The sequence below is a fragment of the Perca fluviatilis genome, chromosome 5 (genome assembly GCF_010015445.1).
Source record: "Perca fluviatilis chromosome 5, GENO_Pfluv_1.0, whole genome shotgun sequence".
Lineage (NCBI taxonomy): Eukaryota > Metazoa > Chordata > Actinopteri > Perciformes > Percidae > Perca > Perca fluviatilis.
This window is the reverse complement of record NC_053116.1, coordinates 27,790,133-27,804,878: the sequence shown is the minus strand read 5'-3', so window position 1 is coordinate 27,804,878 and position 14,746 is coordinate 27,790,133. Positions and strand designations below refer to the sequence as shown.

The window sequence follows — 14,746 nt, the reverse complement described above, 5'->3', positions numbered from 1 at the left end:
ATATTAGATGATGATAATACTGTACAAAAATCTAGCCTCTAAATGTCTTCCCCAACACCCATAATGGCTCAACGTCTGTCTTAAAATCTCAGTTTTGGCCTGTGTGATTCACAGCAGGTAGGAAGCCAAAAGAGCACATTAGGGCCAATAATGAATCCAAAGAAAAGCTGGTATCCAAAGTTTCATTTCAACAGGCCCTGTGATGTTAGTTTGATATTCTTTCCTCCGTTTCACCAGGGAAAAAAAGGAAAATAACCCCTTCTGGTCTCATGACAACTAAAAAGCATGTCCACAATCAACTGCTATTATTTTCTGAAGGCTTATATATTATTTTAAATGTCTTAAACATATTCAGGACCGTATGTATTGCATGTTTCCCCTCTTTTAGGTACAGTATACTGAATTTACACAATCATACACTGACCTCTAGTGATGCAATGCTGTCATTACATCGTAAGTGTATTTATAACAGTTGCTTCTCTTCTTCTGTGATGCTGCAACAGTTTTAGTTTTAGAGGTTTGATGTCTTGTTCACTTTTGGCGTGCAGAAAGACTTCTAACTTGAGCAAAAAGGACACATTTATACGGCTCATTTCATGTACGAACCAAGTCTCGTTAGAGGTTTAATTCTCCCAAAGATTCTCGCGGGAATTTGGTGTTCCTGAAACGCAAGATTCCCCAATCAGATCAAGCCGGTACGCGGCGGGAAGAAACGTAAGATGGCAGCACAGTCCTTACCTTACCCTCCTTCTTATATAGTGTCTATGGTCTTACCTATGTGGTGCTTTAATATAATACATCCATGGTGTGGTGTGAAGGAATCTATAATATTATGGGCGACCTGTAGCTTACCCAGTAGAGTGTGTGCCCCATGTACGCTGAGTCCTTAGCAGCGGCTGGGGGTTCGAGTCCGATCCACGGCCCTTTGCTCTCCCTCCCTTCATGTCTTCACATTTGGGTAAGCCTTTGTTAGATTTAGGCTATTTTTGGTAACCTAAATCTCTCTCACTGTGCACTTGTCTCACTATGACATTGAACAAACATGTTAAACAGAGGCCTGACGTCGTTACCACCTAATGTTACCCCAATAATGACTATTTCATATTTTATTTTAAAGTAATTGTTATTTATGTGGTGTAAGCTTGTAGTGTGTCTGTTAACTATGTATTAAAAAGGATAAACATGTTTAAGAACAAATAACGTTAATACTAGGCATACTTCAGCTGTTTCTTCATTGCTATCTGTCTGCAAAGGAGGCAAGTATGAAACAAGACCGGTCTAGTGTATTTTGAAGCCCTTACAGTAATATGACATTTTAAGTTGACCCAAGTTCACTTATAAATCCCATTGTAATGAGTGCCTGTTGTATAAAACTTACAAACCAGCCACCAGTAAAAAGCCACCAGTAAAAAAACCCTCACTTGTGTTTTGAGAAACGGCTGAATCCAGCTTTCATACCACTGACATAAACCATGACTATCATATACACTGTGAATTAGTGACATTAGGGTTCATATCAGCCTCAAAAAGGGGAAAAAAACTCATGTAACTAAAGATACAAAACAAGAGGATGACAAGAGCACTCTTTAGATGATGCATTCTCACTCAACCAACGAAGCGGGGAATGTGCATGAGTAAATGGATGTGTGTGTGTGTCTGTGGTTTGTAGAGAATAGCAGCGGTAAGATCTGAGACCAGTAATGATCCCAGCAGCCAGAGCTCACACGCTAATTGCCTAATTGACATCACTTGTCAGAGAGACATCAGAGGCTTTTTGTTCACCCTAGCTGGGAGGTTTTTAGTTGTATTAACAAGCTGACTGATCAGGTAAGGTTGGTGAAGAAGAACTTGTAATTATATTGTCTTCATGACCTGAGAATTTAAGAGGTCCTTGTAAGTCAGTTTTATGGCGAGAGCTTAAGGTGACATTGAGAGTGGTTAAACTGACAGCACTGTGCCTTTATGCCTGTCCTTTCCATCTTTTCTCCTCAGAGATGTGATGCACATGGTGACTTGAGCAACAGGAGCCCCTTTTGTTTTGTTGGCCATAGATCCAACTGCCTGAAAAAAATCTGCATGCAGAGGTAGTACTCTTGAGTGGCTGGTGATCTTTTCTAGGGATGTCACGAGAATCGATACTAACGATACCTTCCGGTTTAAATTACAAAACACAGACGATGCCCATTTTTTTGAAGCACCGTTAGCGACGATGCCAGTGTTAGCAGCATTGGTGCTGCGCCTCTTCCGGAACTGATGGGGGCAGTATACGCTTCAGAGTGTTCTAGTTGATACGTTCAGAAGAAGGAGGTCACAAAGAAGTGGCCAAAGTCTTTCTACTATACACGTTGTAAACAGCCGTGGCTCGCTTGCCTGCTCCTCCGGTAATGTTAGCCGTTAGCAGGGTTAGCATGGCGCCGTTAGCCGCGTTTAGCCAGGACCAGTCGGGATCACTTTACTGGCCGTGTCTCAATTGTTTTTGCGAGTAACCAACTCAGGTACTCTAGCTATATAATTCAACGTGAGTACACAAATGTTGAAATGACATAAAATGCCCGTCCCTCGTATCCTTGATAAATGAGCCTGAAGCTAATGCTTAGCTACCTGTTCAGGAGGAAATTAGCCAACTTGGCGTCCTTTTGGACTCTAAGCTGCTAATATTTACCCGGGGTTTGTAACGTCTCTGGTCACGCAACTGTTAGAAACACTGTTGTTGTTTTTGCACAGTACCTTTTGAAAAGATGCCTGGAAGTCTAGAAATGTGTCTGTGTTTTTACCGTGGAACCGAAATCGGCATCGAGAATCGTGTGATTTTGCTGGTATTGGCACCGACTACTGAATTTTTGGTATCGTGACACCCCTAATCTTTTCTGAAGTGAAAGTATCAAAGTAAAGAGCGCCACCTACAGGAACGTCATCAACAGAAAATAAGTAAACAAAGTCAGTAATATCTACACTGTTTGACTGAGAGGTGTTGCTGAGTAGCCTAGGTAGCTATTGGCAGGGCTCAATCCAAGGGGCGGGATAAACGGTTGACTTTCAAATTCCCTCTGCACGCAATAGGATAGCGCAACAACCAACCAGAGCAACGAAGAAGGTAGCGGAGCTAGTTGATAGATTAAACTTTTGCCCTATCCGGTTGGCAAAACTCCAAACACATCTTCCTTTTTTAAGAATGACTTCAGTGCCGTTCTTTGTTCTTTTCTCAAGGAAAGCTTCACTCCAAGTCTTCCAGAGTCGCGGCCAAAGCCGATTTCAAAGACCGCTCTTCGCCAGCAGCAGCAGCCATCTTCTTTGTTTTCAAGTAGCAGGGAATTCACCTGGAACCGTCGTAACTCTGCCGTCATTATGTTAAGCCCGCCCACCGACTGTATACACGATGTGATTGGCCTGACTAGAGTTTGGTTTTTCCAGCTCGCAAGCCAACAGAGAGTTACTAGACGACCTGGCTGCAAATTACATTTGCTGCTGCTAGGGTGCGTCTAGATTTCTAGGCTAGTTGCTGAGATCAGATCAGGCCACAATAGAAACCCCACAGCAATGAGAGTGGTAAGCAGTAACAATAATAAGAGTAATATTACCACTAATGGTAAATGGACTGCATTTATAAAATGCTTTTCTAGTCTTAGCAACCGCTCAAAGTGCTTTACACAACAGGCACCACTCACACACTATTGGACATACAAGGTGCCACCTGCTCACTAGATTAACTCACAGCCATAATAAAGTTCATGAAACTGAGCAAAAACTTGTCGTCTTTAGAGAATGATGGAGCCGTACTGAGCTGCAGAGAACAGTACTTTGCCCAATGATATGAACAACATAAACATTTAATGGTCATTATTAAAACATCATCACTGAAGGCGGGTTAGTCAGTCTGTAAACTACGAGGCGAGTTTTTCGTCTTCTTCTGTTGATTAATTAGATAACTTTAATTAACAGGCGGGTTTGACCCGATTTGCCCTCATCCAACTAAAAGCTGTATGAGGTTGTGTAAACACCAGGTAACAAGACTTCTGATCATGTAATTAAACTGCTGGGTCATATTTGAAAAAAAAAAATCTCTTCTAATTATACAGTAGCAAACAAGTGTGGAGAATAAATCATTTATTTACGAAACAGAAATCATTGGAGAGAGTATATACTTACTCATATACTTACTCATTTGCACTCAGCCTGAATTCATTATTCATCCCGGAGAATGAATAAATTGTCCCTGTTAGCCTGTGATTGAACTTGAAGCTGGTGAAAAATTCAGCCAGCGCTGCTGTACCCCAGTGAGCAGCTATCTAATGAAAATAACACAGCAAGAAGGAAGACACAGACTTTAATGATTGCATTTGGGTTGGGAGTGGAAACTGAGAAAATAATGAGAAAGAGGAAAGAGACTCAGGAAGAGACTTTGGTGCAGAGAAAGTGAAGAGGAAGGTTTGTTTTTGAATGGATTTTATGATCTTACTCATTACAAATACAAAAATAACACTAAACCCGGGTAACAAAAATGAAACCCCCCTTTTGGTTTAATTTATGACCCAATATAAATGTAAATATGGCACCGTTGCTGGGTCAAAATAACCACATGTTGGTATGGCTGAATAACCCGATGGAAACAATATAAACATTTGTTTTAAAAATGGGTCAAAATAAGACATTCTTTGCGCGTGATTGGTGATCCAGTGTTTTTTATGTTCATGGGTTGGTCGGGGCTATATTCATCCAGTACTGGGTACCACGATGTACCCAAATTGGGTTGAAAATCATCTTTATTTAGTGTTTACTTTCAATGCACTCCATTTAAACCTTTTAAAGCTCCTGCACACAGTCTGAGGTCCCGAGGTAGGAGCCTATTGGCAATACGAATGAATAAAGGGTGCTTAAAGGTCCAATGTGTGGGAATTTCTCCCATCTAGCGTTGAGATCATATATCGCAATCAACTCTCTCGCACTATGCAGTTCAAAGTACGTATTACTGCTACGGTAGCATTCACGCTTCAAAAAGCCGGTCTCTTGCTCTTTTCAATATCTTCAATATCTTTTTTCTGGGCGAAGAAGAAGACTCCTGTTGCTGAAATTTGGATTATGAATACGTGTGGTCCTCCATGTTTCCTTCTTCAAACTTGCCGGGCCGTGAAGCTACGATACCCATTAGCAGCATTAGCAGCACCTGTGAGTTTATCATGTGACAGCGAAAACACGAAAGGCGGAGCAGTATGTCCTGTATGTCCTTTACCGGCTAACGTATTAAAAGATGGCGTATGAATATGGAGCATCTACCCCAGTTCATGCGAATGCAAATGTAAAATTTCAAGCCAAAAGGAATACTTCATGAAAAAGGACAAATTTGTGAACGGGCAACACAGATTTTGATAATGAACAACTAAACACGTTACACACTGGACCTTTAAAATGTGATAATGGACACCTCAACTCTGATGTGCATATCTGAATATCTTATTTTAAACTGCTTCTGAAAACCCGCTTTCATTGAAAGCCTTTTTTATAATTAAATTTTAATTGGCTAATACGGCTAATCCTAATATGTGTGTATGCATATTCAGATTACTTTTCTTATTCTTGGATTTGCACTTTGTTTACTTTTCAATCATTTTTGCTAACTGATCATAATTTGTGCTATTCAGTTAGTTTATTGTGTCATTTTGCGCCTTTTGTAAAGCTCGGAGTAGTCACTGGTGTTGATAAGTGTTATACACTCAACTAAAGGATTATTAGGAACACCTGTTAAATTTCACGTTAATGAAATGATCTAATCAACCAATCACATGGCAGCTGCTTCAATGAATGTAGGGGTGTGGTCCAGGTCTAGACAATCTCCTGAACTCCAAACTGAATGTCAGAATGGGAAAGAAAGGTGATCTAAGCAACTTTGAGCGTGGCGTGGTTGTTGGTGCCAGACGGGCTGGTCTGAGTATTTGACAATCTGCTCAGTTACTGGGATTCTCACCCACAACCATTTCTAGGGTTTACAAAGAATGGTCTGAAACAGGAAAAACATCCAGGATGCTACAGTCCTGGGGGGCAAAAATGCCTTGTTGATGCTAGAGGTCAGAGGAGAATGGGCCGACTGATTCAAGCTGATAGAAGATCAACTTTGACTCAAATAACCACTCGTTACAACCGAGGTATGCAGCAAAGCATTTGTGAAGCCACAACACGCACAACCTTGAGGCGGATGGGCTACACCAGCAGAAGAGCCCACCGGGTACCACTCATCTCCACTAAAAATAGGAAAATGAGGCTACAATTTGCACGAGCGCACCAAAATTGGACAGCTGAAGACTGGAAAAATGTTGAATGGTCTGATGAGTCTCGATTTCTGTTGAGACATTCAGATGGTAGAGTCAGAATTTGGCGTAAACAGAATGAGAACAGGGATCTGTCATGCCTTGTTACCACTGGGCAGGCTGGTGGTGGTGGTGGTGTAATGGTGTGGGGGGGGGGGGATCCCTTTCAACTTCAGAACTACCTTAATTCTTTGTGTCACTGATTCAACAAGGTGCTGGAAGCATTCTTTAGAAATGTTGGCCCATATTGATAGGATAGAGTCAAACATGGTATTAGTATGGTGTTCCTAATAATCCTTTAGGTGAGTGTATATTATGAACAAAGTAAAGAAAGTAGGGGAGAGAAAAGGAGTAAGTGAGAGACTAAGTGCAAAAAAGGAAGTGAGAGACTGAGAAAATAAGAGTGAGAAAAATCAGAATAAAGATGAAAGCTGATTTGTCTCTCTCATTTCCACTCTAACTAGGTTTTCCCGGAGCAGTGAATGGGCGTGCATGCCTGCATTTGTGTGTGTGCAGGCTGGCCACAATGATCTGGGATCTTGATCCCTCCCAGAGAGAGAGAGAGAGGAGAGAGAGAGAGAGAGAGAGAGAGAGAGAGAGAGAGCAGTCACATGCGGAGAGGAGCTGGGACGAGAGACAGAACAGAAGAGAGTTGTCAAGCTGCGAGGAGGCAGCGGTGAGATGACTTAGTTTTTTCTTGGAATACATTTTCCCCTCCATCTCCGAAGCCCACACACACACTCAATCAAAAAATATAAACACACAAACACTCAGATGGTAAAGTGTGAGTGCTGCTGTTAGGAACAGTGAATAATTTTCAGGATCTGGACTTGCTCAAGACTGTTTGGATTCAGCATCTATGTGACTTGGACTTGTGTTTTTCACAGTACAACACTTTGGACTGAGAGTGTGTATCCCTGTGTGTGTTAGTGTGTGTTTAATGCAACACTGAGATTTTGACTGACACTGTGTTGGCACTTGTTACTGTAGTTGCCTGAATCTGTAGGCTTGGACTCGCACTTGGACTCAGTGTGTGTGTTGTGTGTGTAAGGAGGAGGATGTGTTCGTTTGTGACAGCGGTCCTGCTAGCCCACCTCGGGGCTACCTTAACGGGGGCATGGAGAGCATCTCAGCCAAGACTGCAGTTCACACACTCCGGTAAGAGGCTTTTTTTGTTTTCAGTGGTTCAAGTCTTTTTTTTTTTTTTTTGCTCTTACTGTCTAAGACATCTGTCTCGCTCTCATTCTCCACAAACAAATACACACATGCAGGTGACAGGAATTACACGCTTCTTCTCATTTTTCACTTTTCTGTCTTTCCTGTTCTATTACTGCCCACACACTGTTACGCGATATGTGGAGCTCAAATTATAGACTACCTTTCTGTCCCTCTTCGCGTTTTGTTTCTTTCCCACACTGTCTCACTTCCTCCATCTCCGTATTCACCTGCATCGATTTATCTTCCTCAAGTAGTCAAGTTTGGCTGTGAAAGCCTTGTCTTTAGCCCCCACCCACCTCACTTTCTCACACCATGAGGTCCGTTCAGAAGTGGCGTACTTTAAGTGCTCATTTTGTCTCTCCAACACACTCGCAATGTTAGAAATAGAGTTTCCCCCCTCTAGATTACATATTCAGCGTTTAGAAATGGTTACAGCATATAACAGTAGGGACAGCTAATGTAAGACACCTTACAGGGACACCTAACATTGTACTCAGCAAAGAAATCTTTGAGATCTGAAGACATGGTGGTGACACTGCTACATCAAAGTCAGATGGCATTAGAAACACAAGTCAGACAATCAGACAGGTTGTAAACAAGCTAATACTTGCAAGCCAAGCCAGATTATCTAAACTACTTTATTTGTAAGTAAACTGAATTGTGGCTCCCAAAAATGTTTTTTAATACACTGGAAAACTGTACAAACAAAAGTAGAGTGAGTCAAATTTGAAGTCCATCTATAATCTGTGGTGGATATTTACAAAGGACTGTTTGGATTATAGTTTTACCATCCACCTATCTTTTCTCTTCCAAAGTTTGCCTAAACTGGGAGTTTGTTTAAAACCTGTCTGATTGCCTTACTTGTCATGTTCCTTGCCCCATTGAACTTTTTTTTTTGCGATTTAGCATTTTTCCAGATCTCAGGAACTTGGTGAGTACAAGTCATCTTTAAAGACCTTTATTTACTGCGTTTTTGAAATATTGCCATTTTATTGCCTTTAGATTTATGTCCTGCAGAAATCCAGTCTTACGCCAACATCTTTGTAACAATTTACACCCAAAGACATCATTCCTGTCATTCTTGACAGGACAGGACCCCCCCGCAGGATTTTAAATCAAGTGTCTATGTCTGTTAGTTTTAATCATAGCTAAGAAATAATCATCTGATGGCAGAAGTCCAAGATCCAGATGACCAAATTAATGATTTCTCGGCCCTAGGCCGATCTGTCCTCCACAGTCAAATCCATGCAGAGGTTGCTGAAAACCCCCCGCAGAAAGACCGAACAGATCCTCCACAAAAATGGGAAAGGAAAGCCATTATTAAATGTTACTAAAATATGAAATTTCAGCTATGTTTTTAGCATATACAGTGGTGGAGAACTGAATTGTGCATTGGTATTCTGATGTATTTCATCCTCTTTTTCTCAGTGTGTCAGTCTTTTTCATCATGCACTTGTTAGTTGCCACTGTGCAGCACGTTGCATAAACACATGTTGAATCAACATGCCAGTGTTAAACAAGAGCACAGGCTCTCCTTTTAGTAGGTTTATGCATGGTTGAATTGGAGTCGACGGCTCCTTTTTAAATGGTGCACAATCTTCTAATAGTTGTTGCCATTAGTTTTAACCTTGCGGAAGCAGCCGTTGCGGGGTGGGGGGCGGGGGGTGGGGGGTTGCCTCACTGGAGAGTAGAAGACAATGTATATGAAGCTCTCTGAGATGTATGTAGTATCAGTCTGCTCCTCCAAACAGGATGGGATTTTGACCCATGTTGGGTGTTTTGTTGTTTAGGTATAACCAACATGATGTTTAAAAGTAATGAGAAAGCAAAGACCTGCATCTTCTAATTAAAAAAAAAAAGGATTTGGTGTTCAATCTTTTGCCCTCTCAGCCAATATTTACAGTGAAGCGTTTTTTTCAAATTAAAAGCTTCTTTGAGCTATCAAGGCCTTTAGTTACAGTGACATAAACTCCTCCCTTTGATCGTGTTTACCAGAGACACCGTAGAGTAAGAAACCAACTGATTACACATGCTTACATAAGCCGAAACACAAAGGGTCTGTGAAGAAGGCTAGATGTGATACGGCTGAAGTCGACAAATCATGACCTACAAAGTACAGACAGAGGGAAAAGGGAAACCTTGTTGGATTCTCCCAGGTGGGAATTTAGCTCTAATGAAATCTGAATGTGAAAATGTGAAAAGCTGTGTGTGTGTGTGTGTGTGTGTGTGTGTGTGTGTGTGTGTGTGTGTGTGTGTGTGTGCTTAAATAGAACCGTTTCAGTTCCAGGATATCTGCCCACTTCAGTCTTTGTTGTGTATTCTGCTCATGAATTATAACAACAGAGATTGTTTGACTGTGTCTTTTATAGCTACAGGGGCCAGTATGTTCATCTTTGGGAAGAGAACAAAAAGAAATATGTGATGTGTGTAGTAGGGATTGTGATGTCCCCCATCATGCCTGTGTGTGTGTGTGTCTCTCTCTCTCTCTCTCTCTCTCTTTGAGAGCTCCATGCTGTGGTCATTTCCCTTACCATAACCACTGAGGTTTTTTTAAAAGGGAGGAGTTTTTTTGGCGGGGAATCGCTGTAATTGAAAAAGATTTCAGCTCCACTTAAACACGTTGACTCTGAGGTTGTTTAACAGTTAAGAGACACTGTACATGTTGACTTTATTTCATCTGTTGAACTCATAGCTGACAACCACTGTAGAAAACAGCCGAAACAGACCAAAAAAACAGCAGCAAAATAATGATAGAATTATGCAAGAAAAACACATGACAAGGAGAGAACAGCTTCACAAGATGATAAAAAGAAAAAAAAACAGTATGAGAATCTACTAACCGAATGATATGGAGTATGTGCAGATTGAGATCAGTAATTCAATTAACCTGTTAACACACATTGTAATGTACAACATAAGACACATTATATGAAAAGAAAAAAGAAAGGAATATAAAGAAAAACAAAATGTGAAACTGCAGAGAAATGGCCGTTTAATACACAGTCAACACATCAATTTAGCAATCAAGGGTGTTAATCTGAAACAAAACTGTAGTAGTGGTTTTTCAAAGAGTGTGACCCTTTTTTAATGCGTGGTTTTGAAAGAAAACTTTGCACTGTACACCTCTGCAGACTAAAAACCTAATCATTTTGCTGATTTTCACATTTTAATTTCCTCTGCTGGTGGAGAGACTGCCCATCCACTGAGCTTTTGAAATATGTTCAAAACCACACTGGCGAAACTCTGAAAGCCATCAAGCTGAAAATGAGAGAAAGGTTTCACCTGCCAGCAGCAGGAAACTATTTTATTCAGCCTACCAGTCCCTGTCATACTAAAGCTGTGCCCCAAAAATGAGCAACATTCTGATTGTAATGGGGCTTGAAGTATGTATGTACTGCATATACTCTGGACAAAAATACAAAACTGTATATGTCTCACTCAGTAAGATGTGTGTGTGAAGTCAGTGAGCAGACTATATTCACTCAGTATTTCTTATTGATTGTACTAATGTCCAAGAATACAATGCACAACAGAAATGAAGGAGCTGCTTACAGCTGAAAAAAACTCAAAGAAACTTAATGGTGGTGTGAAAAATAGATGAGAAAACAGAAGGATCCCTGAAAACAGTTTTATACCTTTAGTAGCACTATAGAGCTGTTTTTCTATAAGTACATCCCTGTTTTGTTTATCTCAAGCACACGCACAACTACACATATACATGCGAGCGTTGCGTGACGTGACGCGATACACAGTCCTACCAATGGTGTCCACTGTGCCAGCAAAGGAGACTGCAGTATACATAGAATGTCTTCACAGTTGCCCCTGTTGCCAGTAAAATGCCATTAGCAGAGGATGGTTTTGATCCATCGACCTCTAGGTTATGGGTACAGCAGGCTTCCGCTGCGCCACTCTGCTGACAAGCACTCTAGATGGGACTTTCCACAATTGCTGGTTTAGGAGGCCAGTACCTTATCCATTAGGTCAGTGGGGCTTTGACCAGTTCTATTGACGAACAGTGAGTTCCACTACAATGCCAAACACTGGCTTTAGTCAACAATGGCCCCTGAGGTCACCGTGGCAGAAGTGGCAATAAAGAGATAAAGTAACACATAGTGGATGGTTACATTACAAACTATGAATATGTTTTAAGATATGTTTGAAAGACTTGGCCGTTTACCAGGCAGGGGGAGTCTAACAACGAGACTAGGTTGAAACCTAATATATGGCTGGACCATATGGTCAATGTGCTAAATTGTGGAAAAATCTTTACAAGCATAGTCTATAAAACCTCGGTTTACCTTAATACTGAGATGAGCTGAAGCAGGCATGCATGTCCTTAACTTCCTTCATGTCTTATCTGTAGTATGTTGTTGCAATCCTTGTGAGGCCGTCAAGATGTGGATTGGTGGGCCGGTTTCTCTGTCTCCTCTTGATAGTGTTCATGGTTGAGAATGTTGGCTCATGTGTATGTGTTCACAAAGAAGGACATCACTTTTTGTACAAAAGGTTTCAAAGTTGGAAAATCTGCTTCAGACACCAAAGTCTAAAAGTCAACACCTCTGACCACTCCTTAAACTTTGCTTCAAGGATATTGTGTTTCAGCAACTCTACGATTTCTCTTTACAGAGCAGGTGCAGGAACAATTATTCTAAATGCAGTATATAGTAGTTATTGTCGTCATTAAAATGGAGGTTAAAGTACATTGAACTTCTCTAAAGACTAGATTGTAGTTTCATTTTGTTGACCACTAGGTTACACACCCCCAGCATGCTTCCAATGAACTACTCCACTGTCAATCACCCCAGATGGGACTCGAACCCACAATCCCTGGCTTAGGAGGCCAGTGCCTTATCCATTAGGCCACTGGGGCTTAAATGCACATGAATTGACCAGTTCTCTTAACACGCAGTGAGTTCCACTCTACGACAACAATATGACAGGCACAAACATTGGCTTTCAATAACACAACAATGGCCCCCGATGCTACTGTGGCAGTAACAGAGACAACAAAAAATAGAGAAACCGAAAGAGGAGGAGACTGTAAAGCTGCAAAAGGTCGTGCTAAAGTGTTCATTTTGCACCAGTTAGGTTTTATTTATATTAATTCATAGCCGTATAAACTTACTTTCATTATTTATAAGTTATTTATAGTACAGCTTCTTATTCTATTCTAGTTATATGATAACATTGTTGCATTCATAATATCACTTTTGCCAGCAAGTATGTCCTTGTTTCATCTCATGTCATATTTAAGTACTTCATTCATGGTTCTGATGATGTTGCTTGTAGTAAATGTAGCTTCTTTCACATGAACATTCTCATAGCTGGATTGGAAAACTAAAGTTTAATAATTTCTTCTATACTAACTGTATAAACACAGTACATTTTGAGTAATTTTAGTATGTTGTATGTTGAGTATAGAATGGGACACAGCATGCATTTTTTTCCTTTCAGCTTTTGTGAACTTAAGTCTGGACAGGTGTTACAGTGGAGATGATACTGACATTCAGAGCTGTTAGTCTGACAGAGAGAGAGAGGTCCTTTCACTGTCTGAGAGATTTGTTCTGATTGGTGAAGTGTAATCAGACTGACTGACCAGACAGGTTCATGTGTCTGAAAAAAAATAAACAGCTTTAAATACTTAAATACATGCCTGATTACCTCTAAAACCCCCATCTCTCTCTTAATGACTAAATTATCCCAGTTATTCACTCAAACTTCATGTCGCCCTTATGCAGGAGTGGGCACACACACACACACACACACACACACACACACACACACACACACACACACACACACACACACACACACACACACACACACACACACACACACACACACACACACACACACACACACACACACACACACACACACGTAATGAGTCCATTATCCTAGCCATTCAGTGGATGGTAGTGTTATTTTCTTGATGGCAGTTAGAGATACCATCTCAGTACCACACACACACACACACACACACACACACACACACACACACACACACACACACACACACACACACATTTCACACATTAGCTGAAACATGTACACAACTATTGAACTAATCATATTAGTCTAATCACCTACTACTTTCCAGCACAAAGCTACTTTCAAAATTATAACACACACACACATGAGAATATATATACAGTAGATTCATGGTCACAATCACAGAATAAAGCTCCATAAATGCCTCAAAGGGAGTTTGAATGGTTTATGATTAAGTCAGTGTGAATCTATTTTCCCACATGGAGAATGTTTAATTCATACAGCATTCACTTAGTGAATTGGTTTACCGTAGACATTTAGTAATGTTAGTCAGTCACTGGAGAATTGAATCATATGAGTTTCTTTGGTATGAGTGGAGACATTGGCTTTGACCTTTGACCTCTATACTGCTGATTACTCGTGATGGTTGTGATTCAGGCGTTTAAACTTGTCCTGCTGTTTCCCAGTGTCTTTCTGGAGAAATGCCCAACTTATAATGTAAATGCAAATGAGTCCTTTTCAATTTCACGCTATTATCATGCAAATTGATTGGTTTTACTAAACACTAGATTAGTTCATCATTGTCCAGATGCATGTTTGCCCATGTGCATGTTTGTAAAATTCAATTTAGTTACTTTTTTAATTTTTATCTGTATGTTGTGACTTTATGAAGGACAAAGCCCATCATCCCCAGCGGCAGAGTCATAAACAGCTGCGTTCATACAAAACTAGACGAGCTGTCTGTTTTTAATAAAGTAGAAGGACGTTGTGTAGCTGTGTTGTCTGTGACAGAAACAAGCCTACAGAAACACGAAACAGCAGCTGTCCGCTGTCATGGCCACCATTAGACTCTATACACGCTAAGCCACATTCAAATGATTGCAGTTACAACTTTGATCCCCTTCACCGTACAGGGGATTGATCATTTATTCACTCATAGTTTTTCCGTGAATACATTTCAGCTGTTTTGATGAAATTTTAAAGGCTACGTAACAAATATCAACCTCATCGCAATGTTTTATTGCTTGTAAATCGTCAAAAGTATTTCCTTCTCTCCCCACTCACCCTTCGGCTCAGTGTGGAATTCCTTTGAATCTAAAGACGTTATCACTGTTCTGACTCATCATAGCCTCTCGGTTAGCTAGCCACGTGGTAGTAAACGGAACTTGCAAACTCTTAAACCTTGAAATATATCTTAGTGTATTTTTGAAGATCTATCTCAGAGAAACAGTAAATAC

The 14,746-nt window shown here is 40.6% G+C and overlaps 1 protein-coding gene and 1 non-coding gene across 4 annotated transcripts in view; one reads left to right on the top strand and one right to left on the bottom strand.

Moving 5' to 3' along the window:
• The first annotated feature begins 752 nt into the window (after positions 1-752).
• sema3h (sema domain, immunoglobulin domain (Ig), short basic domain, secreted, (semaphorin) 3H) overlaps positions 753-14,746 on the top strand; it is a 62,288-nt gene continuing 48,294 nt past the window's right edge. For 2 of the 3 annotated variants that reach the window (XM_039801752.1, XM_039801751.1), the window contains exons 1-4: positions 753-958; positions 1,993-2,084; positions 6,764-6,975; positions 7,351-7,457. In XM_039801752.1, the coding sequence (XP_039657686.1) occupies positions 6,911-6,975; positions 7,351-7,457 (172 nt within the window). In that variant the 5' untranslated portion in view covers positions 753-958; positions 1,993-2,084; positions 6,764-6,910. The remainder of the gene's footprint in view (positions 959-1,992; positions 2,085-6,763; positions 6,976-7,350; positions 7,458-14,746) is intronic. The other variant, XM_039801750.1, reaches the window with a different exon arrangement.
• trnar-ccu lies at positions 12,315-12,387 on the bottom strand. The gene has a single exon. It is a non-coding gene; the product is annotated as a tRNA-Arg (tRNA).